The sequence below is a fragment of the Pollachius pollachius genome, assembly GCF_949987615.1.
Source record: "Pollachius pollachius genome assembly, chromosome: 20".
Lineage (NCBI taxonomy): Eukaryota > Metazoa > Chordata > Actinopteri > Gadiformes > Gadidae > Pollachius > Pollachius pollachius.
In genome coordinates, this window is record NC_136953.1 from 11,562,936 (window position 1) to 11,590,189 (window position 27,254).

Here is a 27,254-nt window from a genome sequence, read left to right on the forward strand (position 1 = left end):
TAGATCTTTGTATAGAACTCTGCTGCATTACTACTAATGTATTTGGAATATAAGTATTCTTACAATATTTTAGCTGACATTTTCAAAAGTGCATTCAATAATAATGATATAACCGAAATAGTGCAAGAATCATTAGAGTGCATACAATTCAACAAATAAGCAAGTGCTACAGTATAGATAAGAGATATTAGATAGATAATTTTCTCATTGGCCAATATGATGTCTGAACAGATGAGTTTGGAGCCGTACCCTGCACGTAAAGGAAGTATCAGTGACTTGAATCTGATTCAAGCAGCTAACAGAGGAGCGGTGTAGTGGTGGAGGAAGAGGCGGGTGGAGACTGTGGAGGATGAGGGCAGCCTGCAGGCAGACGGCACCGATGGAGCTGCAGTAGTCTAGTAGTTGCAGCAGACGTTTTTTTCTACTTTTCTACCTATTTTTTTTATTATTATATCAGGTCTATTTTAATTAGTATATAGTATTGCCATTAGCGATACTTAACTAAGCAGCATCAAGTATTTCTAATAAGTGATCAGTGGTCTACAGTACCACCAGTGGTCACGAGGGGGCAGTAATGTACAGCACACCAACACATGCTTTGGAGAGGGGTTTATTGTTTGGCACATAAAAACAAGATCTTTAAGAACCAGGGAAAACACACCATGATAGTGAGTGCAACTGTGAATGTGTATTTTAATAGTTCTGACTTTTCAGGTATTCGGCCAGTTTGACGGTATGCAGTAACAGCCGTCTCCCATGGATGCTCTTACAACCTTTCAGTAGGACAAGAACTAGGGCGAGAGACATAGACAGAGAGAACAGAGACAGAGAGATTAGACCAGTTATGCTAACTAACTAGTGATGTTAATTAACATAAGACTAGCGATGTTCGACTAGTGATGTTAGACCAGTGATGCTAACTAACAGTGCACGGATATAAAGTAATATAAGGCTAGTGATGTTAGACCAGTAATGGTAACTAACATTAGACCAGTGATGTTAAGTAACATCAGACTAGTGATGTTAGACCAGTGACGTCAAGTAGCATTAGATTTATGGTGTGGACTAGTAACGTTAGACTAGTGATGTCAAACTAGTAATGCCAAGTAACGTGAAGCTATAAAAGTTATTTTAAGTTACATATAGTGATGTTGACTAAGATAAGGCTAGTTACATCAGACCAGTAATGCCAAGTACAATTAGACTAGTGATGTGGACCAACATTAGACTAGTAACGTAAGGCAGGGGATGTCAAACTGGTGAAAGGTCCCCTGGGGGTTGCCAACCTGTTGATGCCATGGACACGGTGATGGTGTTGCCCTCCTTAGTCATGAGGTTCATGAACTGTTCATCCACGTAGAGGTTGTCGAGGATGACGCGGCACTTCTGTCCTCCCAGCATCAAGCCATCGGTAAACAAACTGCTGCGATCTTTGCTAACCAGCTTCTTCACCTCAGCACCCTTACACACACACAAAATAACCCATTTAAAACTCCACATTTAGAACAACATCAGGCCAGGAAGCAGCCAACCAACAGTCTTAACGGTAGCACAGTGTAACACTAGCAGTCTAACGGTAGCACAGTCTAACGGAAGCACAGTCTAACGGTAACCCAGTCGAGAGAGACTTGCATAATCTAAAAGGCCTCCTTCAACCCAGCCATGTGCATGGCCACACCCAGCTGTGTGTATACCTGTATGACTGGTTTCACTGACACACACTAACTGTCCAGGTAGTATAGAGAGGAGGTGGAAAGGCAAGATAGAGGAGGGGGAGACAAGTTGAGGCAGAGCAGAGACCAGAGATTGAGGTTTTGTCACACCCCTCCGAATGTGTGCGTGTGTGGGCATGCTGAAGAATGCATGCCTGCATGAAAACATTGTTGTGTAATGTGTGTAAATTCAAGAGTGCGTGTGTGTATGTGTGTGTCTGTGTGTGTGTGTGTGTGTTTGAGGGGAGAGAGGGTGTGAGTCTGTGTGTGAGTGTGAGTCTGTGTGATAAAAGGAAGTGAAGTTGCAGCCGCAGAGCTACTTCCTGTGTCTCGTGGCGTGTTTAAGATAATCGCCAAATAAGGAGCGAGATGCTGAAAGCACAAGCGTTATTTGGTGGAGAAACACGGAAGTGCTTATACTCGGTACCGGAAAAATGGTTCCGTAGGCGCGGAGCAAAACACGCGCTCCCCGGTTAACCGGGAGAACCGAACATCCAATAGCGAAACAGCTTGGTGGGCATGCATGTGTGTCTGTGTCTGTATGTGTGCGCGCGTGTACCGTTATCTGCTTAAAATTGCCATGCGCAGCCCATACGCTCTCTCTGCCCTCGGCGAAGCACAAGATGGCTGCGTCTTCCGTCGCTTCTGGATCACTTGCCATTAGGTTTTTGACGTAGTCATTCCACGACATATTGAGAGGCTGAGAGGGAGAGAGAAACACACATACAGGAGAGACAGACAGAAAGAAACACAGAGACACAGGGAGAAATATGGGTGGGGACGGAAAAAAGTGAACAACAAGTTTGTCAAAAGAAAAGTTGCATCAACCAACAGTCTTCATGAAAACATCCTCTAATCCTAAACATACATTAAAGCTAGATCGATTGAGGGCGAGTGTGTCTTACCTGGGCAGGTACAGTTTTGAGGAGCGAAGTGATAAATCAGGAAGCAAGCTACCTATTTATCTCTCAAGACCGCCCCCATAACCGCCCGGCAGCGTCCACGACTTCCTGGCCACGCCCATAACTTCCGCACTTTTCGTGTGTTTGTGTGTGTGTGTGTGTGTGTTTGTGTGTGTTTGTGTGTGTTTGTGTGTGTGTGTGTGTGTGTGTGTGTGCGCGCCCGTGCGTGCGTGCGTGTGTGTGTCTGTTTCTGAATCTTCCTCGACATTGGAAATGTACATTTGTTTGTCCATAACACATAAATTAAATCAAAAATTAAAACCGAAAGGTGACATCCAATAACAGTTTATATTTAACAAATAATAAGTGTAACATTAATCAAAAATTATATTTACGCTATGTGCATAACAAAACGTATGTCTGTTTATAAAGATATGCAATTTAGTTACATACAAGTTATATAGTTGGCTAATTTCCATTTCTCATGCACATTCAATAAAACAACGCCCCGGGCAAGACTTCCTCCAAGGGGGTGTTCATTCCGTCTGTGCACGGCACCTTCTCAACGAGCAGGTGTGCGCCTGCATCCAGAGGGTGCGCCAATATACCAATTCCCCACCAAATGTTATGTACTTCATTGAAAACCACTTCGCGGCGCGTTTTTATTTTTTACTACTCGTGGCGCCCCCCATGTGATTTGGCGCCCCCCACAAATATGGCGCCCCGGCGGCTGCCTGGTTCGCCCGTGCCTAAAACCGCCACTGCCTACGCATTGCTACAAACATCTGAACGTTTTCTGTCTGTTTGTATCCACTTTGAACATTTCCCAACATCACCCACAGAGGGAGGAACAGAGCCCGTATGGAAGACCCAAAATGCCATCAGTTTACTTTTCTTTTAAACCCTTGTTTTCTCGAGATTTCGACCTATTTACGTCATTATCTGGAGATCACGAAACATTGTTTTCCTGGACCTGTGGCACATGGATAAACATATACACATACGGTAAACGGACAACTTTTGAGTTAATGGTTAATGGTTATTGGTTGTATTGATGGTTTCCCGCGCGCCATAGGCTAACTGAGATTCATGCGAATTAAACAAACAGTACAACTAGGTACTTGCATCATATATTATTGGTGCCGTGGTGGCTGAGTAGAGCGTGCTGCCTAAAACCGATAAGATCCGATTTAGGAACGGAGTCCATTCTGTTCTGCGTGAGGATGGAAAGGGCGCTCCTTGTCCTGGGCCTTGTGTTCTCAGGGGGCAAAGTACTGCAATCAGCGGATTAAAAGGCGGTGGGGTTAATATCGGAGAAAGAACGAACTAGATTATTGGAGGGATTTATTTGTCCCTGGAATCTCAGTCAGTCGAACAATTCAATGGCGATATAGTTGACAAGCGAATTCTGCAATTCTGCTTTCATAGTCATCCGGTGAACCTCTCTCTCTCTCTCTCTCTCTCTCTCTCTCTCTCTCTCTCTCTCTCTCTCTCTCTCTCTCTCTCTCTCTCTCCCCCCGGCTACGGCCCTGGTGTTGCAGTGTATGGACTTGTCTTGAAGTTAATATGGACAGCAGATAACTGTGTTTTTGAAGAAGTGAGCGCTATGCTTGCGCATGTTTCCCGTTTACAGGGGGATCTAGTCACTATTGTGAAAACGTGCAGTCTGATAAACGGAATGTTATCAGACATAAAGGAGCTTGGTGTTCTGATAATAGAGGAAATTACTCATGTGGTGGGGGTCATATATATGGCGACACATTAGTGCCATAAAGCACTAATGTGATAAAACATGCATTATGCAAATTATCTCTGCGCACGCGCGCACACTCAGAACGCTGCTCCCCGAGCGAGGAAAACAGCTCCTCGAGAGCATTACCTCGTTGCAAGCGAGAGGGGGGAATAACTTCGGTCGTACAAAACAGCCTCTCGCGAATGATGTTCTGCTCTCTCGCTTGCATTTATTTTTGGCACTATGGGGGAGGGAATCAAGGCAGGGCGGGCTCTCCTGTGATTGACCATTTCTGAGGAGCGATATTTGATTGACAGCCCTCCTCAGCCCTCCGAAATGCCGTCTCTCCCGGCAAAGGTTCAACCACAACGGCCTGTTAACTACTTTAACGGCACCGACAATCCAAAACCCGAGTGGAATCTAGATGGAAAAGGTCTGTAGTTCAAAACGTGTGCAGCTTTTATTTCTTCGCCACCTACAAAGTTTGTTAGGTAGGCCTACGATCATTCAAAAACACCATGTTATTTACCACAGACATTTGACCGATGGAACCGGAGCCTCGGAGGCGGGACTTATTCTTCAGAGGTCTATTGACTGTACAATTCAGAATAAATGAGAGGAGGGCTGAGGAGGGCTGTCAATCAAATATCGCGCTTCAAGAAATGGTCAATCACAGGAGAGCCCATCCATTCTTGGTTCCCTCCTCCATAGTGCAAAAATTAAAGGGGAACTATGCAAATTTTATGGCTTAATTTACCTTAATATAACAGTTTAAGAGTCATTGTGATGGTTTTATAACACTTTATGGGTCGATTAGTCACGGTTTCGACTCCCCCTAGTGCATCTTGGCGGAAAAAGGGAATATGCAAGTTTCTGCCGACGACCCGCCGTGCACTCTCGCGGGAGTCTTGGGTCTCGCGAAGCGAATTGCTTTACTGTGTTACACCGAATTCTGCGACCCACCGAAAAGTGACCCCAGGGGGCGCTGTTGCATATTTTTTGCAAAATGCACGAGTTTGAAGCGTAGACAGGCATGACAAAAACATAAATAAAACATAAGATCTCCCCCCAACTAATTACCTTTTTATTAAAGGTGCTTCATTAATACATTTGTTTTGATTTGATTAGCGTTTTACAGACCCATACAATGATAGGGTGTTTAGTACGGTCCTTCACGGTTGCTTCTTTACCCATAAAAAGCTACAGTCAGTGTTAAATTACGCTGATTTACCTATGAGCATTTCCTATTATAGGCTACTGTGTAAAACGCTGTTTAGAATTAATGTTAGTATCAAGAAAAGAAAGACCCACCGGTGGGGGGAGATCTTATGTTTTATTTATGTTTTAGTTATAATGCAAACGTGAATGTTGCAGAAAATGTGCCACAGCGCCCCCTGGGGTCACACTTTTCAGTGGGTCGCAGAATTCGGTGGAACAACGGCACTACAGACCCACAAACAAGGAACCGGCTCCATCTAAACACAAGTAGCGAAGGGATTGTTGCATTCATCATGGATCAGCCGACTAAAAACTGACAGAGAAACCCAATGTCGGAGAAACAGAAGAAGAGAAAAGGGAGACTGACCGACAGAGAGGCCAGACACGAGTAAACAGGTAAATCAGGTCGACAACAGGAATGTCCTAGGCTAAACGTGGCAGAGGTATAATCTTTTGACCACACCCCTTGCACCACTAACACACCTTCATCATACAGTGGCCTCACTAGAAGAATAAGAATTATAAAAGTGGAACATTTGTAGTTGAACAACTTATGTTATTCATTTGCGGAGAAGAAGAATCCTTTTGTTTGTGAACTTGAGACCCAAGAACAGCCATTCAGGTGAATGGGGGCTGTAGCAATTGTCCAAACTGGTGGTCCACAACCGTCTCTCAAACTGGGTTGAGTTGTCAAATTCATAATCTGGAGGAAAATATGCCGTGAAAAATAAAATATAATATGAATAATATTCATGATAGTATAAAATAAATAATTGGAATAATATACTACATGATAGTTTAATGCAAATATTCATGATAATAATATTAATAATAACACATGACAGTATAATAATTATATTGATGATAATAAAATAATAATATACATGACACAAGTAAGGAACACAAGGAACCGATTAAATGCTCACAACTGAATTTTATTACTCCATCCCCGCAGTAACCATAGATACAGAACTGTCCCATGACATCAGGTGAGGTCATGAGTTAATCGTTAGTAGTTTACAAAAAATACACGGCATGATTCCTACAGCAAGGGAGTGTGCGTGCGTGTGCGTGTGTGTGAGAGTGAGTGTGACTTAAGAGTGAGTGTGTGAGCAGGTTAGCGCTCCAGGACGTATTGCTTGTAGAGCTTGTTCATCTGCTCCAGGAAGATGAAGGTGAGCACCGTGTGAGGGCCCAGGCGGGCGTAGTACGGCGTGAAGCCCTTCCACAGGGAGAAGAAGCCCTCGTTGCGGATCACCTTGCCTAGCACCTCCTGCAGGAGAAACACCGTTGGTTCAGCTCCCGGGGAGAGACACACAGAGGAAGTGTGCAGTAGCCATAGATAGATGGAGAGACGGAAAGACAGAGAGAGAGACACACGCACACACACACACACACACACACACACACACACACACACACACACACACACACAGACAGAGAGAGACACACACACACACACACACACACACACAGGCAGAGAGAGAGACACACGCACACACAGACAGAGAGACACACACACACACACACAGACACACACACAGGCAGAGAGAGAGACACACACACACACACAGACAGAGCGAGAGAGACACAGACAGAGACACACAGAGAGACAGAGACAGAGAGAGACTGACAGACAGACAGACAGAGAAAGAGAGACACACAGGCAGAGAGAGAGTGACACAGCCAGAGAAAGAGAGACACATGCCGAAACACGGACAGATGGACACAGAGACTCACCAAACCATTCTTATACTCTGGCTTTCCATCGATCATCCTCATGCTCTGAATCCTGAGAGACAGGGACAGAGGGACGGAGACATAATTGTTTTATTTAGCCCACTCTCCAGGTTTGCTGTGATTGGCTAAGGATTAAGGGTTGTCGCTAGCTGTACTGTGATTGGGTGAGGTTCACATGCCGGTCTCTAGCTGTGCTGTGATAGGTGGAGGTTTACCTGGTCTTGACGATGTCGACAGGCATGGATGCCGCTGTGGTCACTAAACCGCTGATCATACTGGCGCAAAAATGACACAAAATATCATCACCGAAATAACCTGGAGAGAGAGAGACAGACAGACAGACAGACAGACAGACAGACAGACAGACAGACAGAGGTCAAAACATCATCACCAAAATAACCTGAAAAGAGACAGTGAGTCTGCAGGTGTGTGTGTGTGTGTGTGTGTAGGTGTGTGTGTGTGTGTAGGTGTTGTGGCAACCCGGTCCCTAAGTGTCTGGTCTCACGGCAAGTACCACGCTCTGGAGTCAGGTTTAAGCCGTAGTCGGCGTTTATTCACAGAAGTTAGATCAAGGCACGAACGGTAATGCTGAGCTAGGGTCTCCGTGAGCCTCGTAGTCTCTGGGGCCTCCGTGGTCGCCTCCGTGTCGATCTTACTCCCTCTTCCCCGGAGTCAGTCCTCCGCTCTCTTTTGAGAGGTCTGCCTGCACGTGGCCTCCCTCCGGCCAGGTGTCCCTCATCAGGCTGATGGGGGTGGGGGGTGTGTTGCTCTCTGCCGCCGGCTAGTGGATGGCGGCGGTACACGCCCTCCACCACAAACCCCCGGACCCTCCTGGTGGGGAGCGGGTTGCCACAGTGTCTGCATGTGTGTGTGTGTGTGTGTGCGTGCATGTACCTGAGTCTAGCAGACCCTGTTTGGTTTGAGAGTAGGAGGCCAGTTGAGCAGCATTCACCACTACCGCCCTGGCCATGGTGGGAACACAGCCCTACAACACATGATATACATTATGTATACAGTACATACATATAGAGCCCTACAATAGATTATAAACATTATCTATACAAACCTACAATATATTATATATACACAGCCCTACAACACATGATAAACATTATATAACACACATTACATTCTATATATGTATTGTATAAAGACATCTTGATATATTACATACATGTATTTAAAATGCAATGAATATAACATTTTGTATAAAATATGACTACATTATAAAACACACCCGTACAACATACACATATTGTTATATACACCTCATGCAATATAAGAGGTTAGGCATGCATAATCTCTAAACCTAGAGAGAGAGGAGTCAACGAATGCATGTGTTTAACCTGGTGAGAGAGGAGTCATCTATGCATGTGTTTAACCTGGAGAGAGAGGAGTCATCTATGCATGTGTTTAACCTGGAGAGAGAGGAGTCATCTATGCATGTGTTTAACCTGGAGAGAGAGGAGTCATCTATGCATGTGTTTAACCTGGAGAGAGAGGAGTAATCTATGCATGTGTTTAACCTGGAGAGAGAGGAGTCATCTATGCATGTGTTTAATCTGGAGAGAGAGGAGTCATCTATGCATGTGTTTAACCTGGAGAGAGAGGAGTCATCTATGCATGTGTTTAACCTGGAGAGAGAGGAGTCATCTATGCATGTGTTTAACCTAGAGAGAGAGGAGTCACCTATGCATGTGTTTAACCTGGAGAGAGAGGAGTAATCTATGCATTTGTTTAACCTGGAGAGAGAGGAGTCATCTATGCATGTGTTTAACCTTGAGAGAGAGGAGTCATCTATGCATGTGTTTAACCTTGAGAGAGAGGAGTCATCTATGCATGTGTTAAACCTGGAGAGAGAGGAGTCATCTATGCATGTGTTTAACCTGGAGAGAGAGGAGTCATCTATGCATGTGTTTAACCTGGAGAGAGAGGAGTCATCTATGCATGTGTTTAACCTGGAGAGAGAGGAGTCATCTATGCATGTGTTTAACCTAGAGAGAGAGGAGTCACCTATGCATGTGTTTAACCTGGAGAGAGAGGAGTAATCTATGCATGTGTTTAACCTGGAGAGAGAGGAGTCATCTATGCATGTGTTTAACCTGGAGAGAGAGGAGTAATCTATGCATGTGTTTAACCTGGAGAGAGAGGAGTCATCTATGCATGTGTTTAACCTGGAGAGAGAGGAGTCATCTATGCATGTGTTTAACCTTGAGAGAGAGGAGTCATCTATGCATGTGTTTAACCTTGAGAGAGAGGAGTCATCTATGCATGTGTTTAACCTGGAGAGAGGAGTCATCTATGCATGTGTTTAACCTGGAGAGAGAGGAGTCATCTATGCATGTGTTTAACCTTGAGAGAGAGGAGTCATCTATGCATGTGTTTAACCTTGAGAGAGAGGAGTCATCTATGCATGTGTTTAACCTGGAGAGAGAGGAATCATCTATGCATGTGTTTAACCTAAGGAGAGAGAGGATTCCTTCATGGTTACGGTTAAGGGTTAAAAGGCATTTACCCTCCATAGAGTGGTGACTCCCTCCTCCTTGGTGATCCGGGCCAAGGCGTTGAAGACGTTACTGTACCCTCTCTTCTGGTCTGCAGGGAGACTAGACATACACACAGACACACGGGAGCAGTGTTTTTGTGAAGATTTGTAGTGTGTAGGGTTTTATAGTGTATGTGTTCTTAGAGCTTGAAGTTTGTAGTGTGAGTGTACTTTGTAGTTCCGTGTGTGTGAAGTCTTGTAGCGTGTGTGTTGTTCATAGTGTGTGTGTCCCACCGTCCGTCGGCAGTCATGCGGATCAGAGCCACCTCAGCCGGCGTCCCGACGAAGGCACCGATCGCCCCCGCGGTCATACCGATCAGGGCCTGGAGGGAGACACAGCTCAGGGTGTGTGTGTGTGTGTGTGTGATACAGATATATATATCTGTGTGTATGTGTGTGTGTGATACAGATATATATATCTGCGTGCGTGCGTGCGTGCGGCGTACCTTCATGATGAAGCTGGGTGGAGTACCATCTGGTCTGGTCATCTTCTCAAAGAGGATGGTGTAGATCCCTAGCCTGGTGGTGGTGTAGGTGGCCTGACGTAGCAGCCCTGCGGACAGGCTGCACACACAAACACAAAGATAAAATATAACCGCAAGCGGTGATTAATGGGGTCCGAGCAAAATTAAAAGTCAAGAACACACTAATGGAAGATATATAAATATGACAAATAATTGTCATATTTAAGGAAAGGTGTTCCACTTCTTAACCTGAACTGAAGCCTCATCACATCGTCAAAATGTCTATTGATAAGCACACAACATCCAGAAAACTCCCAGCACACATTTCTCAAGTGAATTAATGGCTTTCTTCAAAGCATATACCTGAAAAATCTTTGAAATTCTGGGGAAATTAAACATTTGTAGTCAAGAACACTAACGGAAGAAATATAAATATGACAGTTAATTATGAAGGATAAATGGTTAACGAAGAAGTACCCCTTAATGCCATACTGGTCTTTGCAGTCCGATTCTTGGAAACTAATGATCCGGAATGTTGATTGCCTGATGAATTTCAGGTGCTGTTCAATGTTGTGTTTCTTAAATGAGTGGCAATGACAGAATGTCATGTTCAGCTTGTTCATAATGCTCTAATCAGGATTCAAACTCTCAAAATAAAGATCACCAGTACACGGCATTAACCCGTGGAGCCACTGACATTCCTAAACTGCATGAAGCCTCATTCAGATCGTGAAAATGTTGATTGTTAAGCACACATCAAGAAAACTCCAAACATACATTTCACAAGAGAATTAAGGGCTTTCTTAAAAAAGTATAGATCTGAAAATGTGCACTGTTAATGGTATCCACCTAATGATCGCCGTATGGTAGTTATACAATAACAAAATGGTCATATAGGCAAAATAGGGACTGTGGACGTTTGGCTTTTCTATGAAATTGTGGGAAAAGTAAACATTTTGAGAGCAGACGATCAGGGAATAAAAGATGCATCTGAATTTAGAGATTAATATGGTGAAAGAATTCACCACAGTGTGGCACATAGATTGTGTAACATGTTGCTAGAAGGTAGCATGTAATCCTACCCGGTGTAGATACCCCCAACCCCCTCGTTCTTCAGGATGGAGACCAGAGCGTGGAAGCTGGTCTTGTATTCTCTGGCTTTAGAACCCTGGCCACTGAGCTGCATCCGGTTCTTCACCAGGTCCAGAGGCTGAACGAACACTGTAGCTCCCATCCTACAAGATACACAGTATTATACACAGTATTATTCAAACTACAATACACACAGTACTAGTACACACAGTACTAGTACCAAGGGCGTAGGAACCGGGGGGGACGGAGGGGACGTGTCCCCTCCAATATTGGAGACAGGCGCATTTGTCCCACCTAAAAATTATACCGGGGGAGAAAAATATTTTATTTTATTTTGAAAGCGCAACATAGCGTCTTGTCACCGCTTCTTATTCTAAAAAACTGGATGATTGAGCGTGCAATTAAAGAATTGATTAGATATTTATCAGTTCATTACTGCCATTCAAAATGTGTTTTCCTTTACATTTACAAATGTATCTTTTTAGTAGAATAAAATATATTTGTTAATTGTTTCAGTGTAGTTAATTTATGACATATTTCTGTTCAAACCATTAACAGATCTGTCAGGTTTCCGATATGTGTCCCCCCCAATGTTAAACTCATTCCTTCGCCCCTGACGAGTTGAGTATTATACACACTCAACGCACACATTATTATAAACAATAAGCCAAAAACACTTAGTTTGTGTGTGTGTGTGTGTGTGTGTGTGTGTGTGTGTGTGTGTGTGTGTGTGTGTTAATCCGGTAAGGCGACATTCACATTCTCCCAGGGCTAGTGAGGGAACGCCCTCAGGGGTCATGGCATTTAGGGGCGCAGACGTCAATCATGACACAACGAGGACAGGGGAACGACCTCCCCCTTATCAATACTCTCCTTATCAATAGCCTGTTCTAGCCAGATCTAGATAGCAGCAGGTCACTTCGTTGCTACACCGACCACTTGTCTGGCTTTCCTGCGGGACAATAGCCTCTGTGTCCCACGGTGATGTGGACACAGTCCCGGTGTCAAACTTCCAACCAACGCCCGATGAATGCTGCAGCTGTCACCAACATGCATACACACACAGAAACAAACACATGCAGCGACACACGCGCTGTCAAGCAAGTGTAACCGTGACCGCTGTCATGTTATCCACAACCTACCCAGCTAGCCCCCCGAACAGGAACTTGATTGCCTTCGGAGAGGTCTTGGGTTTGGTGTCCGCCATTCTACCGCGCTGCTGGTCCCCCAGGTGCCGCTTCGAAATGCCGTCTCTCCCGGCAAAGGTTCAACCACAACGGCCTGTCTCGTCTCGGAGCGCTGTTGTTTTTTGCAGCGGAAGCTAACGGGGCAAGGTGACTCCGAAACCCCGTCGCATCATCCGGCGTCGCGGAGAAGGTTGACCAACCAGGAGGCGGCATGGCAGAGAAACCAATCCAAAGCCTTGCTGTCTCCTGATTGGTTATCAGTGGAGCCAATGAGAACGCAGAGAGAAGTGAACGTCAACGATTGATACTAAAAACGTAGTATCAATCGTTTTTTTTGGTGTCGAGCAGACATAAAACCAACACGTTATTACCAACATTATTCATAATGTTTTGTATACATAATACGCATTTGGTCAATTACCTGGAAACACTGAGAACACTGCACTCTCTGTTTCTCACCCCCCTTCAGACAAAAAAAAACAACTAACTGGAGTATAGTACATCAGTACTGCCCAGCTGACCAGTACAACCACAGTCGGCTACTGGTTCTAATGAGAGCAGCCCAGTGCAACCAGTCTTCTACTGGTGGTTATGCAAGTAGCTGTCCAGTAATACAGACTGCTACTGGTTCTACTGGGAGCTGACCAATGCAACAACAGTCTGCTACTGGTTATACTGGGAGCTGCTTAGTACAACCAGTCTTCTAATGGTTATACTATGAGCTTCCCAGTACAACCACTGGTTCTACTCTGAGCTGCCCAGTACAACCATCTGCTACTGGTTATACCGAGAGCTGAGCAGTAAAACCCCTGCTATACAACCAGTCTGCTACTGGTTAAAAATGACGGTTTTTAACCAGAACAATATATTGCCAAGTTGTTTGATACTATTAAGAATGTTCTTGGAGATCTGTGAGTGTATGAAAGGAAATATAGACATACAAATTCATTCATATACGCAAGTATCAAGTCAGATTTATTTAATATCCTTAACACAAAAGTTAGGTAGGTGTGTATGTATGTATAGTGTGCATGTTAAGCAGCGTTGGGGTTGGTGTAGCGTAGGCGTGTGTGTGCTAAGCCGCTCTAGGGTTGAAGTAGGGCAGGTTCTTGATGAAGGTGTCGAGGCGGGCGGAGAAGAGGTCGCTCTGCAGGGGGTCTCCCAGAGAACACAGAGGGTTCTTTACTATGTAGTCTACATAGAGCTGGGGAGAGAGAGAGAGAGAGACACGATCACTAACAACACATTGAGCTGCAGAGAGGGAGATTATTAATAGCAACACATAGAGCTATAAAGACGGACTCTGTGTGCGTGCGTGCGTGCGTGCGTGCGTGCGTGCGTGCGTGCGTGTGTGTGTGTACCGTGCTGTATATCTGGTGCAGCGTCTCCCTTGCGTTGGGAACAGACAGGTCAGTGTTCATGATGAACTTGAGGCCTGTTGGCGTCTCATAGAAGTGGAGTTTATACCGGCTGGTCTGAAAGCACTGGAACCCTTCCCTCCTGACCGTTACTAAGGAAACCACACACTGATGACATCTCTCCTGACTGTTACTAAGGAAACCACAAACACATCCCTCCTGACTGTTAGCAAGGAAACCACACACTAATATCTCTCCTGACTGTTAGTTCGGAAACAACACATCCCTCCTGACGTTACTAAGGAAACCACACACTAGAAGAACATTGTTACACTAGAACAACACATACACACCAGAACACACTAGAACCTAGCCCACTATGACCTTGCTTGTAGCAGTAGCAGAGTGCAGGATACACTAAAACAAAGGAAGAGGATACATGTCCAGAGGAGACATCTTGCTGACAAAGGAACGGATGGAAAACAGCATCCCATACATCAGTTTAAACTCCTGGTAGAGAGACACAAAGTAAGACAGAGAGAGAGAATTCACTGGAGTAACCTAAAATAGTTTTGCTGCCAGAAGCAACCACAGCGTAAATGATTGACGTTTAGAAGTGGCCTTATCTATTATTAATAGATTAGGTAAAAAGTATTATACAGAAAGGGAGGTGGGGGGGGGGGGGGGGGGGGGTACTATATCTAATCGTTTGTTTTTGAGTATGACTTTGAATTTAACACTGGTTCAAAATCAATGCAACTATGCTTGAGCATGGTTCAATTAAAATATTCATGACATGAATCATATTCTATAGAGTGCATTCACCTAGCGGCCATATTGGTTGGTTCAGTGGGGAACCTTCTTGAATCTTTGGAATCCATGAAAACTTACAACATAACAACTTTTAGTTCTGCATTCTATTTCCCCACTCATGCATTTAAAAAGGCATGTCGATTGAGTTTTCATGTTATGTTGGTTTCCCCAGATTCAAGGTTTTCCCATCCAACTAACCAACCTGACCACTCCTTGTCACGCCATCCGCTGGATGAAAGAACACAATGAAATCATTCCACATTGTACATACATTAATTGTTAAATCTATAAAAAATATTGAAATTTGGTAAATGATTTAACATCCATAAATTATTTTCGCAGCACCATTATTTCTCCATACTGGTAACGCCAACTACAAACCTCTTGTTTGGATATCCCGGCCTGCTTCTTACGGTTCCATTCGCTGTAGTGAAGACACGCCCCATTGCGGTCGAATATGTACAGGTTATGAACAGTCATCTGAAACATGAGATCCAAAAAGAAGAAGTGTGGGAACAGCAGAAGTAGAACCAAATAGGAAGACATAAAGACATAAAACACATTAGTGTTTTAATATGTTGGTAATTGGGGCAGCTGGCCAATAGAGAGCGCTCCCTGGTGGACATGTTTTTAGATTTTTTTTTGTTTTTAGCACCTTCTAAATTTTAGAAGGTCCGCAAGCCAGTGGAGAAAGAAATCCATACTATATTAAACATTAGTGTTTTTCAAATATGGAAGTAACTTGAGAAAAGATTTTGCATTTTTTCTATTAAGTTTTGCTGCCTAACCAGTATTTTAACCCTTCAGAAGCATTGATATCGAAATTAAAATTAACATACCGCGATATAATACCGCTACTGTCTATGCCTCAAATCACACCGTGATATACATTTTAGTCCATGCCGTACAGCCCTAATAGAACCCTAATTGTATGAGTTGTATAACGAGCGATTTTGTATATGACATGTGACACATACTGTGGTGTAATTCTATTGTGTCCGAGAAGCTTCACCTTCTCTTGGACGCAGACATCAAAATCAACTTCTGCCAGGACGAAGCTCCTAATATCCAAACACACCTCGCAGCACAGATAGGCAGCTTCCCAAATCAGTGGCCTCAAAAAAACATAATGTATAGGGCCCCAAAACGCTAGAAACGGCCCTGTTTATCACCATGAGCATCTTTTACCAATAAGACTTTGAAGGGTTCGCCATGACTTTAAGGCCATTGAATACAATCAGATCAGATATATAGTTTTATCTATACGTCAATCCATGGAGGGAATTGCATCTAACGTCCTCTGAGGAATACATACAGGAGACATACAGGACCAGTGGTGAACAGTGGTGTACAGTGAAACATCGTCCACTTACAATTGTTCATATAGATAATCTACAATACATTTGTTCTATCGACAAGGCAATGGTAATAATGTGTCTATTATCACTTGTGTGTTTACCTCGCACTTCCTGGTCCCGACTCCCGAGGCTGCTCAGTCAGGACCCCGCAGCAAGTCAGCTGACCGCTAGGATGCCTGCCACAAATCATTAGCTTATGTTGAAAGTCAATGGGTCATGTCTATGATGCTGCCTTTGATAGAATTACAATTTTGTATACAGTCTACATGTTATCATGTTACAAGTAGTTAAGGCATTATATTTTATACACACTTTTTATGGCATAGGGATAGTAGTAGGTATGACAATGTTCAACAGTCCATGATATATGACAGAGGATAAGCCACCGCCAGGAGAGGGCGCCACTGCTACAGACTGGCTACATGTAGCGTATATATGTTTGTGGGGTGTCCTATAATAAAGACCATAAAATAGGTTACTACTTGTTATTGATCGATATTTAGAGTGTCATATCATCTGAAATATAAATTAGGTAAGAACGTCCCATTCTGTTATATTTGGAGTTCGTTAGTATCACAAATTGCAGACAAACTAATTGGTAATAAGTCTAATCTATTAATAACGTATTTGCTAAACTTATAAAGTGAGTGTATCGTTTTTCAGGTTGTATTTCTCACTACCACTAACCACGAACACACAAAGCGTGTCTGTCCCAGTGCTTGACGTAATAACTTGTCCGGTGTTTGTACGTACAATTTTGTACGTGGGTCTGTACGTAAACGTCGGTATTCATAGCGCGTCTCACGCAAGTCTCGCTCCCTACGCTAAGAACAATATCAACTAAGATGGCGGCAGCAGCAACTATGATGTTCGGCCAGGAGCAAATGATCTCCTCTAATAACGACATGGCTCCGGACTGGACCAGCAAGGAAGTCAGCACCGGGGTGAGTTACCTTCCCGGTGGAGCCGGTCTGCACCGGGGCTCAGACCGGGACTCGGGGGTTTAGAGGCTCTCTTAACCGTTGAATGAGACAGCACTTCTGCTCAAGAGCTAGCCTGAGCTAGCTTGGCTAACCTGAGCAAGCTGGGCGAGACGTTAAGTTGACTGATCTGGACTCCAAATAGCCAGTACTCCACATAGAGAATACTGCACACAAACTGTACTGCAAAAAGAGATTACTTAATAGGGTATTGTAGGATTACTACAGTACAACTTCAGTAGTAGCAGTGCGAGGGTGATAGTATGTTTTGGGTCTAACCAGGCTAGATGGAGAGCAGTCAGATAGAAGACATGTTTCATTGGTTTGATTTCAGTGAAAACCTAGAACACCAACCCCGAGGAAATAAGGGTTGAGACATTACAACTAACTGCATATCAATAATCATCCCAATTAAAAATAATATATTATTGGGATATTATTGGGAAATACAACCATTTACATGAGCTCATCTTGTACGAAGTATGAGGAAGATTAATGTTTGTGTTTAAGTACGGTGTGTTAAAGATTCATGTGTTGATCATAAAATGTATAATGACGGTTGGTTTTCTGTCAGACCACTATCATGGCTGTGGAGTATGATGGCGGCGTAGTGGTCGGAGCCGACTCTCGTACTACGACAGGGTGAGTGAAACGCGCTGTACTCCAGTCCCTACACACACACTGTTATTCTCCATCTATTTCCTAACAAACAGTACATCACTACACACACTACAACAATAAACTCAACAACAATAAAAAATGATTGGATAAACAAAATCACATCAACTATTTATTAGTTATTACGCAAACATGAATATGATATGACATGTTCACACCAATCAAGTTGGTCTGTCTCATGTGTATTTAGAGTGTTCTTTAATACATCCGTGTTATTGAGACAAAGACTTTTGAGGTTGTTTCCCTGTTGAATAATAAATGAAGTAGGCTACGCCTGTTTTGGAGACCAAACAAAACTGTTGCGATACAATGGTCCACCGTTGTGTTGTCAAAAGCCACCTATATTATTAACGAAATTCAGTGCAAGTAAACATTGGCTTGTAGCAATGAACGCAGATTTATCTTTCTGTCTCTCTCGCCCTCTTTCTCATTTTCTCTCGCTATCGTTCCCAGGGCGTACATCGCTAACAGAGTGACTGATAAGCTGACTCCTATCCACGACCGCATCTTCTGCTGCAGGTGAGAACCGCCACTGAAAATGTGTTAGTTAAAGGGGACATATAGTGAAACAACACTTTTCTTGTGGGGTGTTGTTTTGGGTCTCTGGTGCTCCCACATGCATACAAACTTTGAAAAAAGTCTGTACATGATTATTTGAATGAGATATGAATTTCTGAGGGCACCCCACCTACAGTTACCAAACATGCAAGTCAGTTTCAGCTCCCCTTCCTACCTAGGAAGGGGGCACATTTGAATATTACCTCCCACTTCCTCGGCCCCCTCCAATCAGAGCATAGCTAAGAATTTGTGGACCAGCGGACGAGCAGCCTCCGGCGGGGGGAACTCGGCAGCTCAGCTCTGGGAGTATAATCCCTTTCTCCGCCGAGCTCCCCCCGCCGGACGGATGATGATGAAGGTTGTGTATGTTTTAAGGTCTGGATCAGCTGCTGACACCCAGGCCATCGCTGATATGGTCACCTACCAGCTGGGCTTCCACAGGTACACACGCACGCACGCGCACACACAGTGTTGTACGTCTTGAGCTGTTTCATTTGACAGTGTTTCTGTTGCCTCAGCATCGAGCTGGACGAGCTGCCAAAGGTGGAGACTGCTGCCAATCTGTTCAAAGCTAGCTGCTACCGCTACCGGGAGGAGCTAACAGCCGGGATCATTGTGGCCGGATGGGACAAGAGGCGCGGTGGACAGGTGGCTAGCATGACACAGACACAAACTGCTACAGACGCCTACAAACGCACTGCTGAGGATGCAAACTAACAGACATGACACGCTAACAATCACACGCTAACGCAAACATGCTAACAAGTGCACGCTGCTACAGATGCCCACAAACACACTCTTATACATGCCCACACATAATATGAAGCTAAACAATATAATTGTTTGTGTGTGCAGGTGTACTCTGTGCCTATTGGAGGCATGTGTGTGAGGCAGCAGGTGTCTATCGGAGGCAGCGGCAGCTCCTACATCTACGGCTTCATGGACGCCAACTACAAGCCTGGGATGACCAAAGAACAGTGCATGGAGTTGGTCACCAATGGTAAATAACTCACTGGATACACTTACAGGTTCTGGAGCTGGTCAGTGGTCACTAATGATAGATAACTCACTGGATACACTAACCGAGTGTGAGGCTGGTCACTGATGGTAGATAACTCACTAGATACACTGCTAACAGGTTATTGAGCTGGTCACTGATGGTAGATAACTCACTAGATACACTGCTAACTAGCAATGTCTGAAGCTGTTCACTAGTGGGGACTCACCAAACCGCAGATTGTATGTACAGAATGTGTGTGCGGGTCTTAAAATGACAGTGTGATTAAAGTGTTTGTGTGGGTCTTAAAATGACAGTCTGATTAAAGTGTGTGATTGACGTGTGTGTGTGTTCCAGCTGTCAGCCTGGCGATGGAGCGTGATGGTTCCAGTGGGGGCGTGGTCAGACTGGCGGCCATCTCTGAGAGCGGAGTGGAGCGCCGTGTCATCCTGGGCGGCCAGCTGCCCAAGTTCTTCACACACTGAACACACCAACACACTCACACACCCATCACACACACACCTCCTAGAGGACTTCTGGTTCCAGGTTGAATGATTTGTAATAAATAATAAAAACTGTTTTGACGCAGTTGTATTCCTTCAGTGTACACCAGTTCTTACTAAGTAGGCGTTAGATGACATACTGTCCTGTAGCAGCGACTCAAAGATTGTGCTGGTAACACGAAATTTCATTGTTGCTCCAGATTGGACAAGATCCATAATACGACTTTATTTTAAAAATACATTTGGAAGTTGGTGTGAAATTTACTTAAAGTAGTCGTATACAACATCGCTCATTATAACCTACACAACGATGGCGTTAAAGAAGCATCACAAAGTTGTTATTGGTCGTAACCATGGGGATAACACGCCCCCTTCTCCCTAGAACTGTCATAACATTTGGATTCCAGCTCAAACAGTGGGATGACTTGTGCTCTAATGTTTTTTTTGTTATTTTTCCACACACTGCTTTATATATTAGTTTTCAAAGAAATAAAAAAATTGGAAAGTCAAGTATAACCTCAGAGCAATTAGCTGCAGAGGTAATTCTGCTGGTTAACCCTCTGTCGCCACAGGTTTGAGTCCCTGAACCTACGGCCAACAAGAAGGGTTTACCCCAGAGATGGAAATTAACTTTTTTGCCCACCAGCCACTCATCTTTTTTACCAGCCCCTTTTTATACGCTATATATTTTTTTTAATATATTCTGACATTTTAAACAATATAATAGTAACAATAGATAAGAAAAGTGTTTTTCATACGCATCATTTATCCATCAGAAGTGATTTTTACTGTAAGTAGGTGCTACCAAGGAACTGAGTTGAAAATGTTACACTCTTACCGCATATGATAAACAATACACAGGTATCTGCCATGTTAAGTCATGTTTATTTCAAAGGTGTTACGATGACAAGTTTGGGTATAATTCATCTATGCAAAGTATTTTCAATAAAAAACAAATTGACATATTAACAATAAAACAACATGGCTACACCATCATAAGTCAATAGGAACATTTGTTCTTTCAGTGCACTGGCCTTTTAATTTCTTCAATTCAACCAGATGTATAATGAAATCTGCCCCTATAATGCAACAGATGTATCCTCTCGGTATAGGAAGACTCATACTCTGCCTATGCATTCGAAATTAAACATTTGAAAACAGGCCATGAAGAAACAAGAACAAGGAACAATGACTTAATAAGTGCAAGACACATTGAAAAACGTCAGAATACATTAACCTATATATATATATATATATGAACTCGTTAGCGCATCTGTTTGTGTACGTTCGCTATGCAGCCCTGCTATTGCGCATTCACAGACTGGCTTTTGTCAAAGGAATACCCGGTCAATGATGGATTTAATATGGACACAAACGACTAAACATTGGATCTTTGTGTGGATTTATATGCGCGTTACGGGACGAATTGATAAGCTCCTGTAAGGGCTACGATGGCACAGATGACAGCTGATTTGGAACGGAACAACAGCAAAGTAAGGAACTCCGACTTTTTTACTGTTCAATTATTAATGTTGAGTATTGGAATACTCGCTCGGAATATCCAACGAGTATTCTAAGCCTGTAAATGGTATTCGGGACAGCCCTACGTCTTAGCACACACACTTGACATCTGTTTCGACCAGACTGACAGAAAGCAGCTGTTTGCCAAACAAGTGAGCAGAGCTCTAAGGTTACCCAACATGCTAGTTTTTCGACAGCAACAAACTATTGCATTAGGCCTAATAGAAAATAAAAAAAAAACTTACGTGCAGTGCCATTCGAAGTCTTGAAATGGCCTTCCCTTTTTAGAAATTGCGTGTGCATTTCGAAAAAGTAGAGCCATTCTATCAAGCTGGGCTGTTTTGAGGCTAACGAGCGTCCTCATCGCTGTCGTGGTGTCGGGCGCTGATTTTCCCTTGGCAATTTTCAAAACGTGAAGGTGACTTTTTGAGGACTCGTGGTCCTCCACGGCTTCCAATTTTAGGTTTTGTGTCCCACTCACAAAACTATTGGACCTGTGGCCATCCGAAGCATGTTTACGACAGAGAGCACAGAACATTGTCTGGCTCGTCCCGTCAAACACCAGCCGGTCACGGTGTTGCCCACTGTCGCCATCTCTTATTAAAAATATACCGAGTGTTGATACCGGCATATTATCTCTATGGTTACCGGTATATTATCCCGGATGTTGACAGTCGCAGTTCAACAAAAGAGGCGTAGAAGAAGGGGGCCGGATGTTGACAGTAATTGTTGTGGAACCATGCAGCGCCGTATGACGAACGTATTAAATATGCAAATTTGAACGGACCTGACTGGAAAGTATTACCCTACAGTGGCGGGTGAAGTGACACAATTCACCCGCCACCATACAAATCCACCCGCAAATGGCGTGTGGCGGGTGTTAATTTCCATCCCAAATCACATTATATTTCTTTATAATGTGATTTGTAATGTCCAGTATAACATTCGAGAAAAGGATCACAGGCGTCTTGATAGTGCAGTGGTCAGTTATGGTGGTTAACAATAGGTAGGCCTACATTTTTTTTTTGGACCGATCAGATCATCCTGTATGATTAAGATAGTCTGATGGGGTCCAGTTTATAGATGGGTGGGTGGTCGTCTCGTTTGTCAAACATCGTGGGTTTTAACAGGAACCAGGAAGGCACACTTCCAACCCTTTTTACCCTCTCCTGTCCCTCACCGGTGATTGACTGTCTCCTTCCTGTCTCATCAATGAGACCGCAACATCTAAAGCTCAATGAAGTTGGATATAGTATACAGTTGAATAGTAGAATACATTTTTAATACACTTAAAATACAGACACATCGTAGGGCTTATGACATGTAACGCGGGTCAAATGACATGTACGGAAGGTCACGGAAGAACTGCTGACATCACTCCGCCGGGGTGCTGTCTGAGGGCATGGCCACGCCCCAAGGCATGCTGGGTAGATAATGAGTAAGCCACTCACCCCAGCTGCTCCTGACGGCTCCTGTGCCCGGAGTCACCGCCCACCCCCCCACCACCCAGTCCCTCGCCGCGCCCTCCCCTCCCTCCCTCTCCTCCCTCAGCACAACGCTGTAGCGAGCACCAAGCGCCCCCCCACACACCCCGGCCAGCCGACACGCTATCTCTTCCTGTCTGCTGAACAGATGGAAAGACTCCTCTCTGGACACGCTCTCCTCCACTCCTCCTCCTCCTCCTCCCTTCCTCTCCCCCTCATCCCTCCGTCCCACCCCCCCGAGACCGGCTGGCCGCAGGACGATAAGAGTACTCTCTCCCTCCGTCTCTCTCGCCCCTCCCTGCCGCTCCTCTCTGTCTCCCTCCCCCTCCCTCTCTCCCTGAGTGGGCTCCGCCCCTCTAGAGACAAACAGTACCGAGCGGTAGAGTGCCGTCCCTCCTCCTCCTCCTCCTCCTCCTCCTCCTCTCTCCTCTTCAACCCTCCTTCCCTTCCGGCAGCTCATCAGCCTCAGCGACTCCAGCCTTCGTCCCCCCCCTCCCCTCTTCTCCCTCGGTGCGTCTCTGAGGGGGGCGCCGTGCACGCGGCGGTACCACAGGACCAGCCACGCCGTCGACAGCGCCGTGCACGCCAGCGACAGCGCGCCCAGCAACACGCACGCTGCAAACAGCCAGGCGCAGAACGCACGCACGCCGCCGCGACTGGCCCCCAGCTGGGCCCCTCCGACCGCGGTCGGTACGGCGGCCGTCGCCACCGTGGTGTTGGGCATCGGGTTGGTCGTCGATGTAGCGATACCACCGGAACACCCGATGGCAGCCGCTGGGTGCTCTGTGCTGCCCGCCCTTTGGATGAGCATAGTAGAAGCAGTAGTAGCAGTAGTAGTAGTAGTGGGGGCAGTAGTAGTAGCAGTGGGGGCAGTAGTAGTATTGGAGGCAGTAGTATTAGTAGGAGCAGTAGTATTAGTAGGAGCAGTAGTAGTAGTGGGGGCAGTAGTAGTAGTGGGGGCAGTAGTAGTATTGGAGGCAGTAGTATTAGTAGGAGCAGTAGTAGTAGTGGGGGCAGTAGTAGTAGTGGGGGCAGTAGTAGTAGTAGGAGCATTAGTAGTACAAGGAGTAGTAGTAGCAGGGGGGGCAGTAGGAGAAGCAGGGGGGCAGAAGTCCTCAGCCTTCAGGTCAATCACAGGTCTCCCCTGCAGCCTCTCAGGAGAGTGACACACCTGCACACACAGCCAATAGAATCACTTTACACACCCAGTAGTCACTATGACACAGCCAAGAGAGCCACTATACACACCCAGTAGTCACTATGACACAACCAAGAGAGCCACTATCACACACCTGCACAAAGCCAATATAATCACTCCTGGGTTCTATACGTAAACATGAAAAAAGTATGGTATGAAGTATACCCACCACACTCTTTGGCCTTAAGTTGACGACTGTCCCATTTCTCACATACACCGAGGTTTCGAATTCTAGAAGGTAATCGTGCAGGTAGCCAAGGGCACAGGAGCAGAGCCACGGATTGGCCGAGAGGAACAGATAAGGGATTCCCATATCCTGTACGCTGAACCATTCATCTGGAATCACCTGGATCTGGAGGAAACACCTGGTCAGGAGTTGCATGTAGTGTGTGTGTCTGTGCATGTGCATGTGTTTTTGTGTGTGCGTGTGTGTGTCTGCGTATGTGTGTTTTTACCTATCTGTGTGTGTGCTTGCGCGCGCGTGTGTGTGTGTGTGTGTGTGTGCGTGTGTGCGTGTGTGCGTGTGTGTGTGTGTGTGTGTGTGTGTGTGTGCATGTGTGTGTGTGTGTGGGTACCTTGTTGTTTTCTAGGTAAAGTGTTTCTATGACCTCGAGGGGGTAGATGATATTGGGAGGAAGAGCTGTGATCCTATTGTACGACAAATCCAGGATCTGAAACACATCCACCAATCAACAACCAGTATAGAGGTTATTCTGATTATATACCAGTTATATACAGGATTATACACTGGTTATTTACTGGGTTATACACTGGTTCTATACAGGTTATACACTGTTTATATACTGGGTTATACACTGGTTATATACAGGGATATACACTGGTTATATACTGGGTAATATACTGGGTTATACACTGGTTTTATACTGGGTTATACACTGGTTATATACTGGGTTATACACTGGTTATATACTGGGTTATACACTGGTTATACACTGGGTTATACACTGGGTTATGTACTGGGTTATACACTGGTTATATACTGGGTTATACACTGGTTATATACTGGGTTATACACTGGTTATATACTGGGTTATACACTGGTTATACACTGGTTATATACTGGGTTATACACTGGTTATATACTGGGTTATACACTGGTTATATACTGGGTTATACCAGGTTGTGCTCGTTATTTACCTACTGGTTATGAACTTGATTATTGAACTTGATTCTGTCATGGTTACCTCCAGCTTGTTGAGACCCCTAAAGACGTTGTCTGGGAGGGAGACAAGGGAGTTGTGGGGGAGGTAGAGCTCCGAGAGGAAGGGGAAGGGGGAGAAACATCCGTCTGCCAGAACTTCCAAACCGTTTGAACCCAGACGTAGAACCCTCAGAGTCTTCAGAACCCCCTCAGAACTGTCCGAGAGAGCATGGATCTACAGAGAGAGAGAGAGAGAGAGAGAGAGAGAGAGAGAGAGAGAGAGAGAGAGAAGGAGAGCGAGCTAAATGTTAAAGAGGACGAGGTTATCTTCAGGTTTAAGAGGGCCTGGTTATCTACAGGTTAAAGAGGACTCACCTGGTTAGATGTTAGGTCGATCTCGTAGATTTCGGGGAACATCCTGTAATCGGACCAAGATAGAGACGACAGCTGGTTGATAGGAAGCAGCAGCACCTAGGAGACAGGTGTCAAAGTAAAAGTTATCTCCAGTATTAACCGTCAGAATAAAGCTCTCTACAATGTTTAAACTCATATCAAAGTAAGAGTCCTCTACCATGTTTATAACAGATATCAAAGTAAAAGTCCTCTACCTTGGTTGTGGGTTCGAGTCCTGAGGGGATGTTGCTGAATCCTCCAGCTGTGCAGTTCTGGCGCGGACGGTCATCCTTATCTCTGTCACTATGGCAACCTGTTACCGCCGTAACCATGGTGACGTAAGTCAGAAGAAAGAGAAGAGATGAAAACACCTGCATCTCATCTGTTTTCTGTCTGTCTAGCTGCCTCTGTCTGTCGGTCTGTCTCACTCTGTCTCTCTAGTCTAGTACAGTCTAATGTGTGTGTGTGTGAGTGTGTTTTATCATTAGATAGTCAGGCATCCTTTTCCATCCTGTGTTTTAACTGACTTCATTGCAGACACACGCACACGCACGCGCACACACACACACACACACACACACACACACACACACACACACACACACACACACACACACACACACACACACACACACACACACACAGCATTATACCTGCTGGGCTCCCAGGTTGGCTGTCACCGCGCCGCTGAAAGAGAGAATATTGTAATTTCAGCGGATGAAGTCCATAAAACACATGGGGGGATACCCCCAGTGGTTTCCTCCTTACATTGTAACGTGGTTGTACTCTACAAGTACTGTTGTATTATCCTGACAGTACTGTTGTAGTACTCTTAAAGAACTGTAGCAGTACTCTCAGTAAAGCAGTAAACATTACTAGTTTAAGTAATAGGTATAATCTTAGCAGCCACTACTAGTTGAAAGTTACAGATGTGACCTTAGTAAGCACTTCTAGTTTAAAGTAACAGGTGTTACCTTAGTAATACATAGCAGTTTCAAGTAACAGGTGTTACCTTAGTAATAATTCAATTCAATTCAATTCAATTTTATTTGCATAGCCCTTCATCACCATTGCAGTCTCAAAGGGATTAGCAGGCCAAATGTTTAATAAATGCTGGTTTAAAGTAACTGGTGTTAACTTAGTAAATGCTACTAGTGAAATGTGTTACCTTACCCTTGGGAGCTCCTCAGCTGTAACCACAGAGACATGAACCCTAAACACAGAGACATAAGACAGCAGGAGGAACAGAGAACAAAACACCTGCATATTGCCCTGTTTGTCTGTCTGTCTGTCCTTTTTCACTCTCATTCAAGATTCAAAGATTCACTAGGCTTTATCGGCATGGGAAATGTACATTTACATTGCTAAAGCACAGAAGCATAAAAAGATACGTGAGATACAAATATCTCTATCTCAAGTCTCTCTGTCTCTTCTCTCTCTCTAGTCTAGTTCTATCGAATTATCGAAGGGAGTTGGACACTTTGAATGTGTGTGTATGTGTGTGTGTGTGTGCGTATTTGCATGCATGTGTGTGTGTGTGCGCATGCGTGCGTGCGTGTGCAGGAAGTATAGTGTGAGGATGTGTGTCTATCTAGTGATAAAGCTCCTGCACCAAGCAGCCTGACTTTCTGGAAGTAAGCTCCTAGTTATTAGTTGTAG

At 44.7% G+C, this 27,254-nt stretch overlaps 5 protein-coding genes across 7 annotated transcripts; 1 reads left to right on the forward strand and 4 right to left on the reverse strand.

Moving 5' to 3' along the window:
• Positions 1–594: 594 nt before the first annotated feature.
• On the reverse strand, positions 595–2,724 carry pfn1 (profilin 1). Its single transcript, XM_079757595.1, has 4 exons — positions 2,618–2,724; positions 2,272–2,412; positions 1,287–1,461; positions 595–791 (listed from the first exon to the last, which is right to left on the reverse strand). Exons 2-4 carry the CDS (start codon positions 2,401–2,403, stop codon positions 694–696), a joined length of 405 nt encoding a protein of 134 aa, XP_079613721.1. The 5' UTR covers positions 2,404–2,412; positions 2,618–2,724; the 3' UTR covers positions 595–693.
• Positions 2,725–6,348: 3,624 nt separating this feature from the next.
• slc25a11 (solute carrier family 25 member 11) lies at positions 6,349–12,765 on the reverse strand. Its single transcript, XM_079757622.1, has 9 exons — positions 12,548–12,765; positions 11,396–11,548; positions 10,296–10,413; positions 10,084–10,172; positions 9,820–9,910; positions 8,199–8,289; positions 7,520–7,619; positions 7,305–7,356; positions 6,349–6,837 (listed from the first exon to the last, which is right to left on the reverse strand). The coding sequence occupies exons 1-9, from the start codon at positions 12,610–12,612 to the stop codon at positions 6,682–6,684; spliced, it is 915 nt and encodes a 304-aa protein (XP_079613748.1). The 5' UTR covers positions 12,613–12,765; the 3' UTR covers positions 6,349–6,681.
• Positions 12,766–13,556: 791 nt separating this feature from the next.
• trappc1 (trafficking protein particle complex subunit 1) lies at positions 13,557–16,255 on the reverse strand (the record flags this gene model as incomplete). 3 transcript variants are annotated; one of them, XM_079757669.1, is made up of 5 exons in its annotated part: positions 13,557–13,796; positions 13,954–14,092; positions 14,390–14,460; positions 15,145–15,243; positions 16,223–16,255. In XM_079757669.1, the coding sequence occupies 4 exons, from the start codon at positions 15,241–15,243 to the stop codon at positions 13,668–13,670; spliced, it is 438 nt and encodes a 145-aa protein (XP_079613795.1). In that variant the 3' UTR covers positions 13,557–13,667. The 3 variants fall into 3 exon arrangements, with proteins under 3 accessions (XP_079613795.1, XP_079613796.1, XP_079613794.1); XM_079757670.1 differs by lacking the exon at positions 16,223–16,255 and adding an exon at positions 15,776–16,175; XM_079757668.1 differs by lacking the exon at positions 16,223–16,255 and having other exon boundaries at positions 15,145–15,252.
• Positions 16,256–16,957: 702 nt separating this feature from the next.
• Positions 16,958–19,923, forward strand: psmb6 (proteasome 20S subunit beta 6). The gene is made up of 7 exons (XM_079757728.1): positions 16,958–17,065; positions 17,676–17,743; positions 18,233–18,298; positions 18,713–18,778; positions 18,856–18,985; positions 19,193–19,337; positions 19,692–19,923. The coding sequence occupies exons 1-7, from the start codon at positions 16,967–16,969 to the stop codon at positions 19,817–19,819; spliced, it is 702 nt and encodes a 233-aa protein (XP_079613854.1). The 5' UTR covers positions 16,958–16,966; the 3' UTR covers positions 19,820–19,923.
• Positions 19,924–20,389: 466 nt separating this feature from the next.
• On the reverse strand, positions 20,390–27,013 carry gp1ba (glycoprotein Ib platelet subunit alpha; the record flags this gene model as incomplete). Its single annotated transcript, XM_079758267.1, has 9 exons — positions 26,769–27,013; positions 26,249–26,282; positions 25,811–25,908; positions 25,578–25,673; positions 25,246–25,437; positions 24,616–24,711; positions 24,210–24,392; positions 23,216–24,013; positions 20,390–20,425 (listed from the first exon to the last, which is right to left on the reverse strand). The coding sequence occupies exons 1-9, from the start codon at positions 26,901–26,903 to the stop codon at positions 20,390–20,392; spliced, it is 1,668 nt and encodes a 555-aa protein (XP_079614393.1). The 5' UTR covers positions 26,904–27,013.
• Between the last annotated feature and the right edge of the window lie 241 nt (positions 27,014–27,254).